The 24,216-nt window shown below is 38.9% G+C and overlaps 1 protein-coding gene across 2 annotated transcripts in view; it reads right to left on the reverse strand.

Moving 5' to 3' along the window:
* The window catches only part of TBCK (TBC1 domain containing kinase), a 436,713-nt gene that overhangs the window by 402,601 nt on the left and 9,896 nt on the right, over nucleotides 1-24,216 (reverse strand). For both annotated transcript variants that reach the window (XM_030190773.1, XM_030190774.1), the window contains one exon: nucleotides 12,637-12,709. In XM_030190773.1, coding sequence (XP_030046633.1) covers nucleotides 12,637-12,709 — 73 coding nt within the window. The remainder of the gene's footprint in view (nucleotides 1-12,636; nucleotides 12,710-24,216) is intronic.

Consider the following 24,216-nt stretch of genomic DNA (forward strand, 5'->3'; position numbering starts at 1 on the left):
CTCCTTCAGCAACCGTTGTGGCTTAGTTTCCCCCTGTTCTTTCACCAACTTACTGAGATCTTCTCCAAACAGTCACTTGCCCCAAAAGAGCAGTTTAACTAGATGTGACTTTTAGACTACATCCGCTGCATAATGCTGCAACCAGAGCAGCTGACACGCCGTGACAGCCAAAGACATACTGAAGGCCGTTACCCGTTACTCCCATCTCTAGGTCATTTATAAATATGTTTTAAAAAAGCGGTCCCAGCACAGACCCCTGGGGAACCACACTAACTACCCTTCTCCATTGAGAATACTGACCATTTAACCCTACTCTCTCTGTTTTCTACCTTTAAACCAGTTTTTAATCCACAATAGAACAATATCTCCTATCCCATGACTCACCAATTTCCTCTGGAGTCTTTCATGAGGTGCTTTGTCAAACGCCTTCTGAAAATCCAGATATACAATATTGACCGGGTCACCTTTATCCATATGTTTGTTCACCCCTTCAAAGAAATGTAATAGATTGGTGAGGCAAGATTTCTCGTCACTAAATCCATGCTTTTGAATATGCTCTGTAATTTTGTTCTTTATAGTTTCTATCATTTTACCTGGCACCAACGTCAGGCTCACCGGTCTATAATTTCCCAGATCACCTCGGGAACCTTTTTTTTTTTTAAATTGGCGTTACATTGGCCACCCTCCAATCTTTCGGTGCTTGATTTTAAAGATAAATTACATATTACTAACAATAGCTCCGCAAGTTCATTTTTCAATTCTATCAGTACTCTGGGATGAATACCATCTGGGCCAGGCAATTTGCTACTCTTCAATTCGTCAAATTGTGCCATTACAGCTTCCAGGTTTATAGGGATTTCAATCAGTTTCTCTGACTTGTCAGCTTTGAATACCATTTCTGGAACCAGCATCTCTCCCAAATCTTCCTCGGTGTAGATTGAAGGAAAAAATTCATTTAATCTCTCCGCTATGGCTTTGTCTTCCCTGAGTGCCCCTTTTACCCCTCAGTCACCTAGCGGACTGATTCTTTTGTCAGATTCTTGCTTTAAAAATTTTACTATGTGTTTTTGCCTCCAACACAATCTTTTTTTTCAAAGTCCCTTTTTGCCTTCTTTATCAGCGCTTTGCATTTGACTTGCCATTCCTTAGGTTGTTTCTTATTATTTTCAGTCGGATCCTTCTTTAATTTTCTGAAGGATTTTCTTTTAGCTCTAATAGCTTCCTTCACCTCACTTTTTAACCATACCGGCTGTCGTTTGGTCTTCCTTCCTCCTTTTTTTAATACATGGAATATATTTGGCCTGGGCAATGGTATTTTTGAACATATTTATGCCTGATATAATTTTTTTTTCAGTGTTCTTCTCATTTTATCATTGTCTCCTTTTTGAAAGTTAAGTGCTAACATATTGGACTTTTGGGGTGTACTTACTCCAAAGCAGATACCAAATCTGATCACATTATGATCACTGTTATGAAGCAGCCCCAGCACCATTATCATGACTGAGGATTATTTTGAGCCACCTCTGTATTGAAGGCTTGCCTTACGAATAGGTGTGTCTCCTTTTTTTACCAAGGTTTTTTTTCTCCACTTTGTAATATTTGAGCAATCCTTCTGATACAGAAGATTTGTGTAGAAGTGAGTATTGTTGTTGTGAGATTAGAATTCGACAGATTCCTTTTGTAACTGGTAATTGAAATCACCCATTATTATAGTGTTTCCCAATTTGCCAGCTTTCCTAATTTCTGTTTGTCCTATCCTGGAGGACGGAAGTCCAGCCCTACAAGAATACCCCTTCCTGGAATGTTTATTTTATTTGACTCTGTTCACACTTTCCAAAAACACTAGGACTAGAAAGCATGCGATGAAACTACAGTGTAGTAAATTTAAAACAAATTGGAGAAAATCTTTCTTCACCCAACGCATAATTAAACTCTGGAATTCGTTGCCGGAAAACGTGGTGAAGGCGGTTAGCTTAGCAGAGTTTAAAAGGGGGTTAGACGGTTTCCTAAAGAACAAGTCCATAAACCACTACTAAATGGACTTGGGAAAAATCCACAATTCCAGGAATAACATATATAGAATGTTTGTACATTGGGAAGCTCGCCAGGTGCCCTTGGCCTGGATTGGCTGCTGTCGTGGACAGGATGCTGGGCTCGATGGACCCTTGGGTCTTTTCCCAGTGTGGCATTACTTATGTACTTTATAACAAATCGCAACTCCCTCCTCTCCAATTTGATCCTATCATTGCGATACAGTTTGTACCCTGTTAATACAGTGTCCCATTGATTGTTCTCTCCATCAAGTATCTGAGACGCCTATTATATCTACCTCATCATTTAGTGCTATATACTCTAACACTCCCACCTTATTTTTTTACACTTCTAGATTTGTATACAGGCACTTCAAATTGTGTTTTTTTCCTTGGATCTACAAGCTGCTTAGAAGTTGATGGGGATAATGTGCATCCTTTATCCTGCTCTCTCATTAAGCACACCTGGCTTACTTTCAGCATTGTTGAAACCTCTCTACTGGGATTCCCTAAATGTCCTGTTTCAGTAGTATCCTTCAAGGATACTCCACACTGAACCATGCACAGCTAGGCAACTGTCAGTTTCCCCTCCCCAACCCCCATTCTATTTTAAAAGCTGCTCTATCTCCTTTTTAAAAGTTAGCGCAAGCAGCCTAGTACCATCCCGGTTAAGGTGGAACCTATCCTTTTCGAACAGTCTCCCACTTCCCCTGAATGCTGTCCAGTTCCTAAAAAAATCTAAATCCCTCATCACTGCACCATCGTCACAACCATGTGTTGAGACTTCAGAGCTGCCTTTTGGGTCCTGCGCATGGAATGGGGAGATTTCTTAAAATGCTACCCTGGAGGATCTGAACTTCAGCTTTCCACCTAAGAGCCTAAACTTGGCTTCCAGAACATCACTCTCACATTTTCCTATGTTATTAGTACCCACATGTACCAAGACAGCCAGCTCCTCCCCAGCACTATCTAAGATCCTGTCTAGGTGATACGTGAAGTCCTCCACCTTCATACCAGACAGGCAAGTGACCATGTGATTCTCACAGCCACCAGCCACCCAAACTATCTATAAGCCTAATGATCAAATCACCAACTACAACAGCTATCCTACCTCTTCCCGCCTGGGCAGAAGTTCTTAGAGACATATCCTTGGTGTGAGAGGATAGTGCATCCCCTGATGGGTAGGTACTGGCTACAGGTGTACTTCCTACTTCACCAGGGTGATTCTCTCCATCTAGATCTCTCTCCTCCAAGGAAGCACAGAAGCTGCCAGACTGGAGGTGGGACTTCTCTACAATGTCTCTGTAGGTCTCCTCTATATACTTCTGTCTCCCTCATCTCCAATTCTGCTACTCTAGCCTCAAAAGAACGGACCTGTTCCCTGAGAACTAGGAGCTCTTTGTTCGGGTACACACATATAACCTCTTACAAACTGGAAAATAATCATACATGTGACATTCAAAGCAAAAGACTGGATAGCACCCCTCTCACTGCTGGACTGCCGTCTTCATCTTAGTATTTTTGAGTTTTTCAATAATTTAAAACTTACTAAGGATACTAGTCTAATATAGCTTATATGGTATATTGTGTGATTTATTTAGTGTTTTCTTCCTAGAAAGTAATGAAATGTAATTAAAACTCTGTAAGAGGTCTCCTCTCTTGTTATCCTAATTAGAATAACTGACTACAAATGAAGAACTGTGCTAGGGGTGGGACTGAAGACTAAACTAGGCCCTGCTTCATTATCTGTTAATGTTGTAGGCTGTGGCAGAAAGTTCAAGTTTTAAAACTATAGGGGAAAGGGTTTTATACTAAGGAAACTAAGCTGTGCTGCAAAACTAAAGTTAAATGTTTATACTGGGGGTTTCCTGTGACTATCAGCTCTGTATTCCTTATTTGAACTGGCTAAGCTGTGCTGCAAAACTAAATGGGGTTTCCTGTGACTATCAGTTCTGCTCTAAACTGATGCTACGGTAAACTCTAGAAGAGTCCCTTGCTAGCCTATGAAACTGTAATAGAGACTTTAAATGCTAAACAGCTCACTGATGGGAAGCTTTATTCTTTGTATTACACTGCACTAACCAGATGGGGAAAACACTGGACTGTTTCTGTTGGTTTCATGTTAAGCCCCTGACACAGCCTTTGAGAGGATGAAACATGGTCTTGTTTGGCGGTTACGGAAAAGTTATTTGCTGATTTTATGTATTTGCATTAAATAAATTTTGTTTTATTTTACCACGTGGGTCTGCTTTTCTGCTGTCTGTATGTGTTTGCAGGGGTGGCCACAGGGGGAAAAGAAAATCAGGAGACAGAAAGGAATGGAAGTAATTGTCTCTTTAGCAGAAGCTTGGCTTGTCTTCTGTGGATATGTCAAAGATTATTATGCTACAGCACACAGTGATAATAGCAGACCAGCTCTGGAGTATATCAGGATCAGAGCTGTAAAATTGACTCGAAACTTTGGAAACTCTACAGTAGATGGTTTAAGGTTCCCTTCTTGATGTTGGTTCCTCTCACAAATGAACTGTAAAAAGCAGCAACATAATATTTAAAAGTAAACCCTCTTGATAATTTTAATTGATTAAAATCACAGTCATTCAGTAGGTCACTTTTCTGTTCTTCAAGGCAGTTTTCCAGTTCTCCATCGAGAAATAATCTATTGTAAGAATTTACTAAGATTAACATAGTGATTTACCAAAGACTGCTTGCAATAATGTTAGTATATTATGAGAGACACTAGCTTAAATGCACAGCAAAAATGAAATATTGTAATGTATTTATTTAATGAATTCTGATGGAGACAAGAAAAAGACCAGAATTACGCCTATGTTTAATAAGGTCCGCTATAGGCGCATTAGCATTTTTAACACGTGTAAATGGTTTACGTGTGTTAAATGCTAACACGCCCATAGAAAAGTATGGTTGCATTAGAGTTTAACATGCTTTAACTTTAAAGGCACGTTAAAAACACTAACGCACCTTAGTAAACATACCCCTTAGTTTAGTTCGGCTTTTTTTTTTTCTTATTTCTAAATTTTTGGCTGTAGGTGCATCTCATGGTAGGCTAGTATTGCTGGGACTTGGAGGGTCATGCAGCAGTTTGATGTCATTCACTAGTTTGGGCCCTGAGAAGAGGAGCTTGCACTACTAGCTCATGCAAGCTGACAAAGCTATTTTAACTTCCTCCCCCCCCCACCCCCCCAGTAACTGTTACATTGAACCTAGAACTTAAACTTATATTGTTTACTGTATACTGAACAGTTTCACTGTAAGTTATTACTAATTAATGTTAGCTAATCTTTTGATAACATACTGCTAAATGTAATCTGCTTTAGAACTTGTTGGTAAAGCAGGTTATAAATGCCAAATTCAATTAAACTCATAGCACACATTTACCTTAAAGCATTACAGAACTAGCAGTTAAAATATATTCCAATTTTTATTGCAATTTAAAATCACTTTACAAAGAAAAGATCCATGGAAATGCTATCAGGAAATTCAACAAAAAAGAAAAAAAAATCAAAGAAAATATCACATTACATAAAGCAACTAGTCCACATCACAGGGCGTAACTAATGTCTAACGTCAACATCCAATACCAAGGACGTTAAATATCTTAACCCACTTAAACTAGCTCAACTCACAGAAAATAAGGTATTTGCAGATGATTTTTCAGAAAGAAAATTATCAAAGATTAGTTAGGATCCAGAAAAGTACAAATTTAACTATTCCCTTCATATGTAAGCAAACATGCGGAAACTTAAAAAAGGAGGCCCCAAGGGCCAATACTCGAGACTTAAGCTGGAGGAAAGCCTTCCTAGGCAACTATGTAAACGAGACATCAGGAAAGATATTAAATTTCTGGTCATAGAAATCATCATATTTTTTAATCAAAGAATACATTTCAAAATATTTCACTTATGCATCTCAGACTGTAATGAAACCAGAAGTGTAGAACATGTTGGGAATATCATCCTGAGATATAAGAAAACAGACAAACTATCTACAGGTGCAATCCAATCAAAAGCACCTTCCTCTGCAGTACCTATTCTGGATCTCTTAAACAAAAAAATCTTAAACGACAGCAATTCTTACACTAGAAGCAGCAGACTGTAAAGTTCCAATCTGGGATTCCATTTTCACACAGTGCTCATCCATAGCTGCCAATTTATCATCATGTTCCGATAATTTAGATACTAACTCCTCAGAAAATTTAGCAACACATATTAAAGTCTCCTTCAGCGCTGCCTGTATTCGTTTGAAAACCATCCAGAAAGCCTTCAGGTTAATCTCCTTTTCCACTGTAGCTGGAACTGAATTATTCACATCAGACATAACAGAGCTTAAATTAAGCACACAAGAAAAAGGGTTGTAAGCCTGAGGCATCGAGTCATTGGAATACCTGAGGTCCCCTTCAGGTACGCACCCACAGCCACGTTCCGTAGTAAGGTGACTTTCTTATAGGGCTGCATCGTTAATGACTGATGTCATCAGTGCGCCTCATGTCCATCCATAGAGATGCCTGCTCAGATGTTGAGAGACAGCACAACACGATCTTCTGCCAACTAGGATAACTCCCTATCAATGTATTCCTATTTCTATTCCATGAAATCTTAACAATATTAATCTCAGTGGAGAACATCACTAAAACAATCTAGTACATAAAATACCTAAAAACAATAATGATTAAAAGTCCACATCAGATTTTAAACAAAGGAGCCATACACTTATGAAAATAATGTTTAACTGCTTCCGAAACCACATATAATTTTACTCCAACCTAAGAGCAGTGGGAAGGGTATGCCAGATAGAAGGCCTCAGCACACCAAAAAGGCCATTCTACATATCAAAATGAACATATCTGAGACTAAACCCAGATTGCTGTTTAACCCTAACCTTAGCCAGATAAGTTGGACTGCATTTTTCAAAACCAAAATAATCATACTACAAATCTTAAAAACAATCCACAGGGCAAATGGTATCCGACGAAAACTTCCACAAAAGAGAGAAACATGTTCCCCGGGGCCACAATAAGACACCATTCTCGCTGCTGTATTTTGGACTAACTGCAGTGGTCCCAGAGGGGCCACAGAGAGACCACATAAAAGAGAACTGCAATAATCTAAATCGCTCAAAAATCGATATATACAATACCGCACAAAAATTCACATGGGAGACATAATACTAAATTTCTCTCATTAGTCATAACTTAAAATAGCAACGTCTTACTGTCTCCTTAATGTATGCCTTGAATTGCAACTGAGAGTCCAAAAGCACCCCAAGAAGATTCCATCACAATTGGAATCTCAATATGCTTGATTTTAAGAGAGCATAAAGTTGGAGCTTCACAAAGAAGCTAACCCATATAATTTCAATCTTCTGGACATTTATAATTGAACAGTTTGGAACCATCTAGGTCTTAAAGAAAAATAACCTCCCCAGGACCTCTGCAACCTCTTTTGTAGGTATAAATAAAAGATACAAACAGAACAATAAACATATTAAATAGAATTGGAGGTAACACACAGCTCTGTGGTACATCAAAATGAACTGGTTAGCAGTCCGAAGAAGTCTCATACTTCGGAAGAATCCCACAGCACAAGCTAAGTTTTGTTCCTCAAACAAATTCTTTTGCTTACAGGGGCAACGTCATTCAAAATAAAGGCTAAGCTCATATTCCATTTATCTACTAACGCCTCTGGTTCACTACCCTCAGGAGAAAAGCCATTTATAAAATAACTACCCCATAAGTTCCTCTATGACATGAAACCTGTGCCTGCCTCTGCTCTCAATCTTTACTTCTACCCTGATCCGGGAAAAAAAAAAGGTAATAGAAAAATGATGAGACCAAGGAATTTCCAGATAAGATGCTGCCTGTAGACCCACATTAGAGCCACCCCTGGGTATACAGAAATAGTAACGCCTGCATGGGACCCACAATATGTGTTGGGAAAGCTAATCTGCTAAGTGTATGTTAATACAGCCATAGCCTCGAAGAAAATTCAACAACCATGGAAGACCCCAGAGTCTTAACATGAACATTAAAGTTGCCAGTAACAACAAGGGGCTCCAAATCAATCTCCATATCTGTAAAAATGTCTACTAATACAAATAACTCAATAGCTGCCCAATCAGGAGGCCTATAGATTCCAGTGGTTTCCAAACCTGGTCCTGGAGGTACCTCAGACATGGAAGAGATCTGAATACACTGCATGAAAATCTCTCTTATGAATATTCATTGTGGATAGCCTGAAAGCCTGTGTGGGGTACCTCCAGGACCAGGTTTAGGAACCACTGCTTATAGATCAAGAACATCAACCGTCCCCACACACAATAAAAAGCCCCTCATATCCCTCCTCCAAATGCATTTTCACTTTCACAGGAGCAAGATTAAATTTAAACAGTATCATCAACCCACCCCCTTTATCCTTACTAAACAAACACATAAAAGAGTACACCAGAGGAGAAAAATAATCAGCAACCAGAGTATCACAGCAGGAGTAAGTCATGACTCAACAATAAAGCAAAACTCTGACTATTCCTCAGACATTAAATCAAAAAATAAATTCCCCCTCATATCGAACAAAAAAGAGCATTCACATACATTTTTTTTTTACCTCCTTTGACACGGAGAAAATGGATGAGAAAATGAACTCAATAATGGAAGGTGACTCCTCCTCGATAAACTCTTCCAGAGCCATATTTTCCCCTCTCCCAATACAACTGAAATCTGTGTACCCATACAAATCCACCCAAAGACTGTTTTCTTCTTTCACTGGGACTCCCTGGCAGCGGGGGAGGAAGGGAGAGGGAACACAACCTAACAGTACCTCTGAACACAAGAAATCTCAGAAAATCAACAGCAGACACTCCCATAACATCAATATCGACTCCTAACTCCATCCTATATTAATGGGGCTTGCATGGAAATCTATTTCTCTTTCTTGCAAGACAGCTGAGAATTTCTAAGAAAGTCTATGTCTGAATTAAAGAAACTCTATTGCACCATAACCTAAAAAAATGAAGACTCCCCCAGTGTATCAAGATTGGCATTCCTCTTCTGGATATATTTTTTGTATTTTTTTAAGATAACAGGTTTTCAGATTCTCTTGTAAGCAGAAAAGAACTATGGTAACTTGCATATCAAAAAATAGTATGTCATTTACTGAATACCAGTTCTGTATGGAGATTATTTCTGCCTTCCTTTTCTTCTCTATTTGCAAGATCTGATAAAAATCAATATTTTATTTCATGCAAACAAAAACACAATCAAATTTAAAGACTTCCATTATGTTTTTGCAATCCTTTTACAGTAAAACGTTTTACAGCATAGAGACCTTTTGCCAGGCTGTCCATTTTCTAATTCAGTCTGTTAATCATCTCTTTACTGATCACAATACTTCTAAAGAAATGTGTGCCCAATATGGAAACATTTCCAGTATACCGCATTACACACTTCACCATCAAGCCACATACCGAGAACAGCACAGCCAAAAAAAGGCAACCTTCCCTCCTCCCTGCAAAATTTTATGAACCACTTTAATTAGTTAAAATAATAAAATCTTGCTGTTCCATGACTCGAACTGAAACATACAAGTCCACACCAAAGGTTCGAATTTTTTTTTCTTTTTTAATTTGCATGTGTTCCAGCCCTTGCTCAGAGGATGTGGTCTACATGCATTCCATACTTTCATACAAGCAACTCTCACAGGAATACTCATTATGGTTCATATTTAAATAGCCACAAGTAACCCATTTTTGAGACACACATTCTAAGTTGATGTTTCCACAACAGAACTGATTCTTCACATTTTTGTTACAGACTTCAGAATGAGTTCAGCGAAAGACAGGAAAAGCATGTTTGCAATTATCTGGACATTTGTTTTTCCTACATTTCCCCCCATTTGATTCCTTCTTTTTTTTTAATAATACAGATTTCTTTTCTCTAACTATTGTGTAGGAGGAGAAGGAAAATGACAGCAGAACTGTAGAAGAGATCCGTCACAAATGTCATCATCATAAAGAATACTATTTGACATAGCTAGATTGAGACCCATGCCTGCCCAAATAATATCCCTTGACTTGACACATGCACTGTATGATCAGTCTCCAAAGGTAAAACTGCACATATTTGTAACTGAAATGACAGGTGATTATGTCCATATGGAAAAGGCAGAATTTCTCCTGCAGCATCCTAAAGATATTGGAATGGAGTTTAAAGATGCCTGAATCTTTCGCTGTCCCTGGGAAGTGCTCTGTTCAGACCAGAGTTTTATCAGTTTTTATCATTTCAGGCAGTATTGTATGGAAGTGCCTGCTAATACTACAGCACATCCCCCCTCCCCAATCAGTTTATATACCCAATTATTAAAATGTTGCACATAAAGAATTTTATTTTCATCTTGGATAATTTTTTTCTAATTTAAATACAAATGTGAATTCATTGATGCCTCAAGCTGCTGTTTTGCAAGTTGTAAGGACTCTCTAGCTCTCCACCACAAAATAGAGGCACTTAAGATGCTCAAAGGGCTAAAAATTTATATTACTAAAATCTTTCCTAAATCCAGGAGTTTATATTGAAGCACAGGACTTGAAAGAAACTTTTGTTTTTTGTTTTTTATGAAAATTGTCTGTTTCAAATTATTATTTTCCTTCTTTTAAATTAGTAAAAGGACAGAAGGAAGGTTTCGATGTGATACATTGGAAGTCAATTTAACATCTTTTTTGGAATTATTCCAAGATGAAATTTAGTCATATCTGTCAAATTGCCTTTCCTTTAGTCCTGTCATAACAGTCTGAGCAAGTGGATTGTGTCCCCTTTCCTACCAGCAGACGGAGGTAGAGAAAATGATTTTTCCACTGATATCACCAGTACATGCCACTGCTAAAGCAGAATAAGGTCCAGCATGTCACAACCTAACCCCATCTGATTACTGCACAGAAATTTTAATCCTTACAACATGAATATGCACCATTAGAGTGTGAAAGCAGAGGCAACTCCAGTAATTTTTTAAGTTTCTATTGAACTGTTTTTGATGCATTAAGCAATTTTCAGTAAGAGGTTTTTTTTATGCCAATGATTAGTCATTTGACAGACCAACGTTACTGAGTCTAGGCTCACTGAGATTTTTTCCTCTTAAGGTATAATCTTATTTTCTTTTCCATGTTTTATTTTGTTTGATTTCTATTGATAACCTTTAAGAGTGGACTAACACGGCTACCACACCTCTCTACTTTCCTCTTATCTGAAGTGCTTTCATGCAGATAAGATATATACTGCTGTTTGTGTTTTTAGGTGAAGGTTTGGACATTAAAGCAACTTTGTAATAGTATTCCACTTCCTTTTGGTATAAATTTACACTAACAACAATACAGCCAAACCAAGTATTAAAGCAGAAAAGCTGAAGAAATATGTATGAAAATTAGAGGAACAGTATTCCTTCCTAACTACAATAAAATGCACTACTACTACTACTATAAATCACTTCTATAGCGCTACCAGTCGTACGCAGCGCTTTACAATTGAACATGAAGAAGACAGTCCCTGCTCAAAAGAGCTTAAAATCTAAATCAGGACAGACAGACAGGACCAAAAAGGAGAAGGGAAGGACAGACAGAAGGACACATAAGGATAAGATAAAAGATACAAGTCAGGAGTTGAAAGCAGCATCAAACAGGTAGGCCTTTAGCCTGGATTTGAAGGCTGCGAGGGATGGATCTAGACGTAATGGCTCAGGAAGCCTATTCCAGGCATAAGGTGCGGCGAGATAGAAGGAGCGGAGTCTGGAGTTAGCGATTGAGGAGAAGGGTGCAATGCACTACTCCAGTAAACTAATTACCAGCTATCTAGAAATTCTGTAACAGTTACAGATAGACAGCCCAAAGGTTAATGACATCTAACCTAAAAAAAAAGGTTACTCTAGACTTCTGAGCAGCACTGGTCTAAGATCAAAGTCATTCACAATCCATTTGATTAAAAAACATGGCATCATCCCAGCTGACAAATGTAATGGAACACAGACTAATGTATGCCATTTAAGTGTAAAATCTTTCTTTTTTGGGAAGCTTGCCAGGTGCCCTTGGCTTGGATTGGCCGCTGTCGTGGACAGGATGCTGGGCTCGATGGACCCTTGGTCTTTTCCCAGTATGGCATTACTTATGTTCTTAATTGTACACAAAAGTCAAGGACACTACTTGATGTTCAAGTGATTACTTAAAATAAATACTAATAGAAATCCTGCAAAAACAATTTTCTCATGTCATTAAACATTAACAAAAAAGGGCCACAGTCTCCATAAAGTCCTTGTTCACCTTAAAGGTTGGTCGACAAGATATTTGTCTCCCCTATTACATGACTTCTACGATTTTATTTCCATTTCATTCATTTTTTATATTTCTCTATCCTTGCAAAAACACTCAGGATGGAGTGCATAAAAAATGCATTTAATCCATTTCATTCTAGTCTTGTTCCCAGGTTATTCGAAAGAGTGGTTAATACTGGTGATATGGGCCTCCGACATCCCCTCAGCATAAGTTCTCCAATATGAACAACACAAAAACAAGAAACCACCACACGACTATATTTGGGTTAATTTTGAAGCGATACCTGATAGGTTTCTGTTCTCTTAATAAGGCTTCCAGATTCTTCTCATAGTGTTCAGCCACCACCACTAGCCTTTCTGTTTAATTGTACAAAAAAAAAACACCAGTTATTAAAATACAGATATAAAAGGTTTTATCATCAGCACAGCATCTTGCTTGGTATAAATTAAGAAGCAAACAGCAAAACAGCAGCAGTGATCCAAGGAAGGAATGACAAGAGTATATCCAAATGTGATTTTAATGGAAACAAGACTCAACCTAGCCAAGTTTTGGAAATCCTTCATCAGGGAATCTACAAACAAATACAAAGTTAAAAACATCAGTTGATCATCCAAACAAAAATACAAAATTGATTACAGTCATTATGTACTATAGTAGGATCATTTTTAAACAATTAATTAAATTTTAAAAAGTTTAATTGATGTGATGCTATAATGATTGTTTTGAAGATTATTATTGTCTTAGGGGGTTGTTTACTAAAGCTTAGCTCAAGTTATCTGCAGCAGGGCTCATAGGAATAAAATGGTCCCTGCTGCAGATAACTCAAACTAAGCTTTAGTAAACAGGGGAGTAAATTTGTATTTGTATATGAAATTTTTATTCACATATATATGTTTTACATGTTAACAGGGATTGCAACATATAGTGTGCACCTGTGAATATATCTGGAAACTTGTGTGGTAATGTTTATAAACTTTTCAGTATATTTATTTTTTGGATTTTTCTCTGATAAATTTTGTATTTTTATTTGATCAACTGATGTTTTTAACTTTTTTGTTTTTTTATTTATTGTTTGAAGACCCCTGATGAAGGTTTTCCAAAACTTAGCCAGGTTGGGTCTTGTTTCCATTAAAGTCATATTTGGATATTCCCTTGTCGTTTTGTCCTTCCTTGGATTACCACTGCTGTTTTGCTGTTTGTTTTGGATTCTGTAGTGGTTTATCTCCTGTTTTGTTTCTGATAAATTAAGAAGCAACATAAAATCTTTAAACACATTTTGAAGTCCTCAAAGTCAGTTCATCTGTACAAAATAAAGTTATAGAAACCAAACTTCTATGAAGTCCCCCCATTTTTCAAAAGCTTGTCCTCATTGCACCCCTCTGGAATGAGGTATTTATTTATTGGCTTTATTTACTTTTCAACATATTCATTAGTCTACTAGCCACCTCTCCTAGTATTACCAGTGTGTCATGCTTGATTAAGTCAAAGGCGGCAGATAGGTCTAATTGGATGAGGAAGATTTGTAAGTTTTTGTCTAGTAGCATGCTTGTCATTACGGTTTTGGTACTGTAAAGAGGAAGGAATCCTGACTGCATTGGGTCTAATAGATGGTGTTGGTCAACAGAGTCTTGCAATTGGTGTGCCACTATTGCCTCCATGATTTTGGTGATAGTGGAAATGTTAGAAACCAGTTGATAGTTATTTGGGTTATCTCCTTTGATTAGAGGGGTTAGGATGATTCTGCCTAGTTCTTCTAGGAAGATGCCTCTCCTTAGCATGTTTGTATCATGACGCTGATGTAGGCTACGGCCTTGGGTCAGCTCTACAAGGGTCTAGTGCACATTTTCCTTTTGCAAATCTAGAAACAGTCATTGTGAGTTCAGCAGTAGTAGGTTTTGTGAAGATGGATCAGAAACGATCTATCAGGATGTCATCTGTCGGGTGGACCATCATTGTGGTTTCGTAGTATGGGGTTTTGGTATTGAGTTTATTAATTTTTCTGGTTTGAATTGAAACAAGTTGGATAGATCCTCGGCGGTTAAGTTTGTTTCCATATGTGACTGTGTTGGTTTTGTGAGAGATCTGACTAGTTGAAATAGGGTGAGGGAGGTGGTGTTGCTTTCAGTGATCTTGTGTGTGCAGTATTTATGCTTCTCTTGTTTTATCCTTTCTTTGTATTGGCAGATGAGGGTTCGCCATTCGGCTTTATCCTACAAGTTTTGTCTCTTTAGTCATGTTTGTTCCAGCTGTCTGCATGACTTCTTTAGTATTTCTTGATTGTACCAAGGGTTGATGGCTGATCTTGGAGCTTTTCTCAGCTTTAGTGGTGCCATGTCATCTAGAGTGTTAGTTAGGGTTTGGTTCCTGCTGAATATCATTTCTAGAGGGGGAGAGGTTTAGATTTTTTGAGAGATGAAGTTGTTTTTCTGTCTGGGCCTGTCTATCTTGCCTCTGGAGAGGAAATTTTCTCTTTGGTCATTTCTTGGCTTGTCTTGCATAATAGGAATGGAGAATTCTTGGAAGTAGAGGTTGAACCAGATGAGAGGTGATTTAGTCCAAACAGATTTATTTGTTCCCATAGTTGTGTTTGAGCAAAAATAGCATTGATAAAGTGTCCTCCTATGTGGAATTGGTCCATGTTGACTAGCTTGAGGTCTACCTCTTGTAGGAAGGTGAGGAGTGCAGTGTCTTCCAGATGTGCAGAAGGATTGAAGATCCTTTATGACTACCTATCAGGGACCTGGGGGTCTATATAGCCTATTAGGCCTTGGGTGTGGTAATATGTGTGGGATGGGGGTAGTATTTTCAAGAAGATTACTTACTGAAAGCTGGTGGAGCATATTTCTATTTTCAGGAAGAGGCAGTAAAAAAAAAACGGGTCCCTGACGCAGATCGTCTCACAACCCTGCAGAGTTGGACACAGACGGTATTCTACCAATATTGGAAGATATTGAATACAGCACTGGTGGTGGTGAAAGAGTTGGTCAACGCTGATTCCTACTAACAGCTGCTGGGGTTGTGCACACGCCTAGCGGCACAGAGATAAGTGTGCTTTTCGCCTATAGAATGTATTATTAAAGCTACTAGGAAAAAAGGCCCGTTTCTGACAGCAATGAAACGGGCGCTAGCAAGGTTTTCCTCAGAGTGTGTGTGTTTTACAGAGTGTGTGTGAGAGTGAGTGTGTGAGAGAGAGAGTGAATGTGTGAGTGTGTGTGACAGAAAGTGAATGTGTGAGTGTGTGTGACAGAGGGAGTGAGACTGTGTGTGAGAATGAGAGTGTGTGCCAGGTGCCCCCTCCCTCCCTCCCAGTTTCAGTGTCCGGCCGCCCCCCCCTTCCAAGTTCCAGAGTCCGCCCCGTCTCCAAGTTCCAGAGTCCGCCCTCCCTCCCCTCACCCATCCAGTTCCTGGGTCATTGCCCCCCCTCTCCCCCAGTTTCATGGGCCGCCTGGCCCCCCTTCCAAGTTCCAGAGTCCGGCCCCCCTCCAAGTTCCAGAGTCCGCCCTCCCTCTCACCCACCCATCCAGTTCCTGGGTTGTTGCCCCCCCCCTCCCAGTTTCATGGTCCGCCTGTCCCCCCCTTCCAAGTTCCAGGGTCGGCCCTCCCTCCTACCCACCCATCCATCCTGTTCCTGTGTCGTTGGCCCCCCTGTCTTCCTCCCTCCCAGTTCCATGGTAGTTGCCCCCACTGTTCCCCCCCCCTCCCCGTTCACCCTACGATCGCACCTGTAACGTTGTAAAGCTGACTCCGTGGCTTCACTGAAGTGAAGGGTTAGTAAGTTTTGTTACCTTCCGAAATCTGTAACCATCTCTCTCGGCCCCGCCCTCGTGCCTCTGATAGGTCCGCCGCCCTCGACGTCATAACGTGATGACGTTAAGGGCGGCGGACCTATCAGAGTTGTGGGGGCGGGGCCGAGAGAAGATGGTGACAGTTTTACGGAGGTAATGAACCTTACGATCCCTTCACTTGAGTGAAGCCAAGGAGTCCGCTTCAGAACATTGGAAGTGCTTTTTATTATAGTACAGATATGGAATAAGGAATATCCGCTAAGGACCTAGTGTTCTATTTTTGAATTTATTACATGTTTCCTCACAATAGGGATATAATATATTAATATTTTATTTAAGGACAGAATATTACTAATACATTAGATAAAATATTTCCAACAGAATAAACAAATAATAATAATAGCATTTGCTGTGAATACATCAGCCCTAACTTCACAAGCTTATAGGGGTATGGGAGTAATTTTTTCCAATTTCGTGAATAGATCAAGTGAAAAGGAACCATGTTTTATGTGTGAATTAGATTTCTTCTGGAATATGAATTGAGAGCTATACTTGTTTTGTCTCTAATATGAGGTTGTTATCGTAATTGTTTTGAAAAGTTGTAACACAGCATAGGCTTGCTCTTCGGTGCATATACAAATATAAAAGGATAAGCCTGCGTCTGGTGGGCTGTCCACTTGGGTGAGTTCAGCCTCTGAGAATCTCTCCTCTTTACACACAAAATTTTATTAGAGACTTCATCAATATTTTAGATCTTGGTTTTCTTTTTTGTCAGAACAGGCATTCTAGCTCTCCATTCATACCCTAGATTCTATCAGCGGTTAGAGTTCTAGCCTGACCCTGGTTTGTTTGTCAATCTATATGTTGCACATTTTGAGGAGCAATTTTTGGAAAAACATCCCTATAGATCAGAAATAGTGTTTTACAAGAGATATAATCTGACATTTTTATTTTGTGGAAAGGAGATGAGGCCAGACCTTTAGAGTTTTTTTTAACTGGCTCAACCAACAGGACCCAAATTTACACTTCAAAATACATTATGATAAACATCAAATACTATATCTAGATACACTTATTACCAAAACTCCTTACCGATTCATCACCAAGGTATACAAAAAGTCAACTGATAAGAATACCTATCTGCACTTTCAAAGTTATCATAACCACAGCCTGAAAACTAACCTCCCATACTCACAATTTCTTGGACTTCGCCGACTTTGCACCAATTTTGAAGATTTTGAATCTCAAGCAAGAGAGATGTTAGAACGTTTTGAAAGGATAGGCTATCCAAAAGAATGTATTGAGAAAAGCTTAAATAAAGCAAGATCACAGGACAGGGACTTGCTATTAACAACAAAGAACCAGTAAGTACATCCTGATTTAATCTGCACTTTTAGGTTTTCTAGATTTTCCAATCAGCTATGGAAAGCTATACTCAAAAATTAGCACATTCTTGGAATCCATCAATGCTTTAGAGACAAACGTCCGGTAATAGAAATTTAAAAGAACATCTACTACCATCCACGTTACCTGAGGAAAATAGTATAGAAGAAACTTTCTCCAGACACACGATATGTGGCAAATGCAAAATTTGTAAACATGGTCTGACTCTTGAAGAATTTAAACACCCAAGCACACAACAAACTTATTTTTTGAGACACTCGACAGATTGCGATTCTACCCGTGTAGTTTATGTGATTATTTGCCCGTCAACTTCTATACATAGGCAAAACTAACAGGAAGGTCAAGACCAGACTCACAGAACATAGATCATGCATCAGCAGAAATGTCCAGTCTACACCATTAGTGACACATTGGTACGATGCACACCATACCATTGACGATCTTAAGTTCTTTGTGGTCAAACAGGTGAAGGCAAGATGGAGAGGAGGGGGATTTAGAAAAATTTTACTCAAAAAGAACAGTGTTTTATTTATAATACTGTTTCACCTCATGGCTTAAATGCAGAACTTGATCTTATACCCTTCCTATGATTTTTATATTATCTCATTCAGAAACCGTATAATATTCTGGGTGATGTAGATAACATTATTAACCTAACCACCTAAGGAAGTATTATTTCACAGAAAGGGTGGTGGAGGCGTGGAATGGCCTCCCGGTGGAGGTGGTGGAGTCGAGGACTGTTCCAGAATTTAAAAAGGCATGGGATAAGCATGTGGGATTGCTTAGGAACAGGAAGAATTAGGGGTTACAGAGGATGGGCAGACTGGATGGGTCATATGGCCTTTATCTGCCGTCATGTTTCTATATTTTAATTTTATGATGTTTTTTTGACAGATTATGTTTTATGTTTTAAACTGTTTTATTAACGTTTATCACAATACAAAGTAATGTAGAATATGCATATAGCATTGCTTGATATACAAAACAGCATTCTTGCAACATATTCAACTTCGCCAAACACTTTTCGTCCCCATTTTTCTCCCCCCTCCCCTCTTAACAATTCCTTGGCCCATGTTAACATTAGGTTTTAAATGACTCATGTTCCTAATATCATACACTTGAATACTTCATTAGATAAGAAAGTGCTTATCACAAAATATCAGAAAATTAAACATTAAAGCTCTAGAGCACTGCCAGGCTTTAGCCATATACATCACACTCAACCCCTCCAACCCCCCACCCAATACCTCCTCCCCCTTGCAAGCAGAATCCACTCTAGACTAATTTACTACTACACGGTACCCTTACTCTCCAGTATACCGCTATTTATCAGGCATTGACAAGCAGACTACGTCCCCTTGGGCTGAGTATTTGCAGGTATGGTGTCCAAATCTGTAGAAAGCGCACTCTACGTTTAGGCGATTGTTTTGAATCCCTAGCCTCCCAAGAGGCCAGGAGATGCACCTGATTGCGCCAATGCCAGTAAGCTGGTCCTTCCGATGAGACCCAGTATTGCATAATGCATTTCCGCGCTACCAAGCTCAGCTTCCTGCATAACATTATGGCAGGGGCGCCTAATGGAGCAAACGCTCTTGGTTGATCCAACAGAAACTGCCGCTCCGTTCCTTGAACTCTGTTCCCCAATCGAATCAAAAACCCTCTTACCCTCTGCCAAAACATGCGCACCTTGGGGCATTGCCATAATGCGTGATATAACGAGCTGGGACCCCCTCCGCATTTAGGACACCCCGAATTGTCCGGCCCCAACATATGAGCCAGTTGTGTTCTAGACATTGACAGATTATGTTTAAGCACTTTCAATTAAAACAAAGACTGAGGTATCATTACATATACTACTCCACATTTTTGTATAAATTAGAGACTACACAATGCTCTGAAAATAAGACAGCATCAAATATTTAGATTTTCATTGTTTTTGCGTTAATTTGGTTTCTGTGTTCATATTTAAGAATTCGTTATACATTTATCTATATTTATTTTAAATTGATTTGTTTGTAAAAGAAAGCAATTTGCAGAAACAACAGAAACAAGGTTTGATTATCTTGCAGTCATTTTGTCTATATTTCTCCACAGTACAATAAGGGGCATAATAAATACATAATTTTAATACGTACATTTTAATTAGTCATTTAATTTTTTATACTATAATTTTATATATATATTTTTATGATCCGTACAGTTTGTATCTACCTATTGTTTTAATTCCTGAATAAGTATTTACATTTATAATATAATTTATTCTGTCTCATATATCAGCGTTTTTGCTGCCCAATACTCATCACACATGCAATCCATGGTCATCAGATCCTTTTTAACCAAATATTTCATTCAGAAAACATTTTTTAAACCAAGTTTTTGTACCATGGTTCGATAGTATATTGAAATACATGCACCATGACATCACGTGAGATCGCTATGTAACATGTTTTTTGCCACAATTTATTAACACAATACATTTAGTTATGAATAGACATTGACACATTTAGATCCTACACACGCCTATCTGTCAGTTTTTACATTTTTTTACATTAACGCACTCTCACTGCTCGCATCCATTAAGTTACAGTTTTATATATAGACAATTAGTAGGCGCTGATTTGGTCTTTTTTTTTTTTTAACACACTGACTGCATTCACTCCATGCATAAACATCACAAATGTCATTTCTGTTTATGTTCCACAATTTAATTTATTTTTTAATAATATATGTCCTTTTCTCATGGTGGTTCATCTGATTTGTCGGTACTCTCTTAATATCAATTCAATTTCTTTTTCGGGTTTAAAGAATTATATCTTTACACAACTGTGACGTCACCAGTACCTTCACAGTTGGCACCTTTTAAACAGGATGTACAAATGGCTGTACTGCTTACATTTTGGAATTCGGGTTTAGTCTCAGAAACTTCGAAGAGATAAGGTTAAAGTCCTCCTTCTGCATGCACTGGCTTAGTTTATACGTTGGAGGAGTGGCCTAGTGGTTAGAGTGGTGGACTTTGGTCCTGGGGAACTGGGTTCAATTCCCACTGCAGGCACAGGCAGCTCGTTATGACTCTGGGCAAGTCACTTAACCCTCCATTGCCCCAGGTACAAATAAGTACCTGTATATAATATGTAAGCCGCATTGAGCCTGCCATGAGTGGGAAAGCGCGGGGTACAAATGTAATATAAATATAAATAAATAAAAAATATTTGTGTAGACAGAACTTTAAGACAACGATGGGTACGCTATTTATTTTCAGCGCTAACCTGAGCATAAGTGCAGGCGGACATAGAGAACATATAGTGGGTTTTAACTTTCAATTAAATATAATACAAGAAACAGTGAATGCCGAACAGAATAGTAAAATTCCGTTATAAGTGACAGCGTATATTTAACAAGAACATCTATAATAAAAGTAGTTTTTTTTTAAATAATGTAGCCATGAGTAGTGTATTGTCTGTTCCGACGCCATTTTAAATGACATTTTCCTGCACAGCAAAACTTCAAATTAAGACACAAGATGCTACAGCTCCATTTCAACACTATCTACTGGATTACGAGTAAGTTCATTAGCACCAAAATAACATTTCCCACCATTTGCATGCATTTTATTTGCTGGGCATTTATTGTTCTAGTAATTCTGGTGCTCAATATACCCTTAATATTTTGAAGCACCTTTACATCTTAAGGCTGGATATCAATGCTTATCACATCACAATATCACATGTTTACAGAACCCCAAATGTTTCTGCAACAATCTTTCAATAGTATTTTCTTGTTTCTATAATTACTTTTAAAGAGGATGTCATAGTGTATCTATGGTAAGTGACATATGGATATATATTTTCTCTAATAGACAAAACAAGTGAACTCTAGATCATACAAGGTAACAGTTTTTGAGTCATCCTTACATTTCTGAAGTTGTTCATTAATTAAGACCTTGTTCATTATAAATTTAATCAAGATGTAATGTATACAAATATTGCATATTGTGGATGCAAGATATGCCCGCCTCTTAAACAAACAAATTTTACTGTTCTCAAATATCCTCTTTTAAAAAAAAATGTTTATGATAGTCCTTTCTTTACAACCAATTGGATTAAAAAAAATTTATTTAAATTTTTTTTAATGTTTATGATAGTCCTTTCTTTATAATCATTTGGATTTATATGCTTTTTATTAGTATCTTTATTTTAGTTCATCTAAAAATTTTTATTCATTACTGTGTCAATATTTTATATTTTACATTATATTTGTTATTTGTTTTATGTTTGACATTTGGATTATGTCCATGTTCTTATGTGCTTTTATATGCTGTTTTGTAACTAGACACCTGATGCAGGTCCCTTGGGCTGAAACACAGGTGTGTCGAGTCGTGTTCATCAATCAATAAATGTTTAATTTTGACCTGGAGCGTCATTATTTTTAGTCTACTTCGCTGTTTGTTCCATGTGGAGGGGCATAATCGAAAGGAACGCCCAAGTTTTGCTGAGGACGTCCTCGCAAAACGTCCCGGAGGGGCGGTCCATCTTTCGTTTCGATAATACGGTCAGGGACGCCCAAATCTTGACAGTTAGGTCATCCTTAGAGATGGTCGTCCCTTGATCGTTTCTGATTTTCAGCGATAATGGAAACCAAGGACACCCATCTCAGAAACGACCAAATGCAAGCCCTTTGGTCGTGGGAGGAGCCAGCATTCGTAGTGCACTGGGCCCCCTCACATGCCAGGACACCAACCGGGAACCCTAGGGGGCACTGCAGTGGACTTCACAAATTGCTCCCAGGTACATAGCTCCCTTACCTTGTGTGCTGAGCCCCCCAAAACCCACTAATCCCCCAACTGTACACCACTACCATAGCCCTTACGGATGAAGGGGGCACCTAGATGAGGGTAACAGTGGGTTTGTGGTGGGTTTTGGAAGGCTCACATTTACCACCACAAGTGTAACAGGTAGGGGGGGGGATGGGCCTGGGTCCGCCTGCCTGAAGTGAACTGAACCCACTAAAACTACTCTAGGGACCTGCATACTGCTGTGATGGACCTGAGTATGACATCTGAGGCTGGCATAGAGGCTGGCACAAAATATTTTGAAAGATTTTTTTTGAGGGTGGGAGGGGGTTAGTGACCACTGGGGGAGTAAGGGGAGGTATCCCCGATTCTCTCCGGTGGTCATCTGGTCAGTTCGGGTACCTTTTTGTGCCTTGGTCGTAAGAAAAACAGGACCAGGTAAAGTCATCCAAGTGCTCGTCAGGGACGCCCTTTTTTTTCCCCACTATGGGTCAAGGACGAACATCTGTCAGGCACGCCCAAGTCCAGCCTTCGCCATGTCTCCGATACACCCCCGTGAACTTTGGTAATCCCCACGACGGAAAGCAGTTGGGGATGCCCAAAATTGGCTCTCCATTATACCAATTTGGGCGACCCTGCAAGAAGGACGCCCATCTTCCGATTTGTGTCAAAAGATGGGCGTCCTTCTCTTTTGAAAATGAGCCTGATAGTGTATAACTGCTGATCTGAAGTGTCTCAGAATCATTATATATTGAAAAAGGTTAATTTTGGAGTATTTGAGGTTCATTCACATGGATGACTTAGAGGCATATTTTCAAAGCACTTAGACTTACAAAGTTCCATGGAGGCGTATTTTCAAAGCACTTAGCCTTCGGAACTCTGTAATGCTAAGTGCTTTGAAAATGAGCCCCATAGTATCCTATGGAACTTTGTAAGTCTAAGTGCTTTGAAAATAAGCCCCTTAGTAAGTTAGATTAGCGAAGTTAGATGTTGGCTTTCTTCTGGTTTCTGTAGGCAACGTGGATTTTGTGACCTAGCCTCTCTTAGAAAGTTAGGTTAGTGTCTCATTTTGATCCAAAGTGGCCCGGACTAAAATTAGAGAATAATCACTAGTTTATTGGATTTAATATACCACCTTTTCTGACAAGCATAGCGAGGCAGTGTACAGACTAAAACAAAAGAAAAAAGAAAGGAACGTCAATATGCAATTGACACTAACTAGAAGAACAGAAACACAGGGACCACACATACAGTTATCCACAGGGATAATTAATCAAAGTCTACACGTGAAATGGAAAGTTACATGCATTACGCTGAAAAAGCACATGGGATGAGATATATTCCAGCACTTCTTGTAAAGAACACTTAAAGAAACAATGGCACACACACACACATCTTATCTGCAACTGATAAAGTACAAGGTAGAACCACAGCTTTAGGAGGTCTTTTACTAACAACTGGTGCATGTTATCTGCAGCAGGGCCCATGGAAATAAAATGGGTCCTGTGGTAGATAAGATACACTAATCATTAGAAAAAGATCTTCTTAGTGTCCGAGGCCCAGATGCACTAAACATTAACGACCCTTTAATGACCCTTTAATGATGAAAATTTCCATCGTTGCATGCATTATAGGCCTTTTTCGGAAGCCGCTAGCAGATAACGAAAACGGAATGCAAACTAGTCACTTCCAATTCAAACGTGAACAATTAGCAATGCACTAACCATACCGACGATTACAATGAATCACTTACCGTCTGAAATTTTACGTGAGCTCAGACCTGTCGTTAAGGGCTGAGCTGTCATCTCCCCGCTTACCCCTGCACCTTAAATTCTATGCTGGCACGTACAACAAAATAAAAAATACAAAACGTGGCTCCCCCCCT

The sequence above is a fragment of the Microcaecilia unicolor genome, chromosome 2 (assembly GCF_901765095.1).
Source record: "Microcaecilia unicolor chromosome 2, aMicUni1.1, whole genome shotgun sequence".
NCBI classification, from domain to species: domain Eukaryota; kingdom Metazoa; phylum Chordata; class Amphibia; order Gymnophiona; family Siphonopidae; genus Microcaecilia; species Microcaecilia unicolor.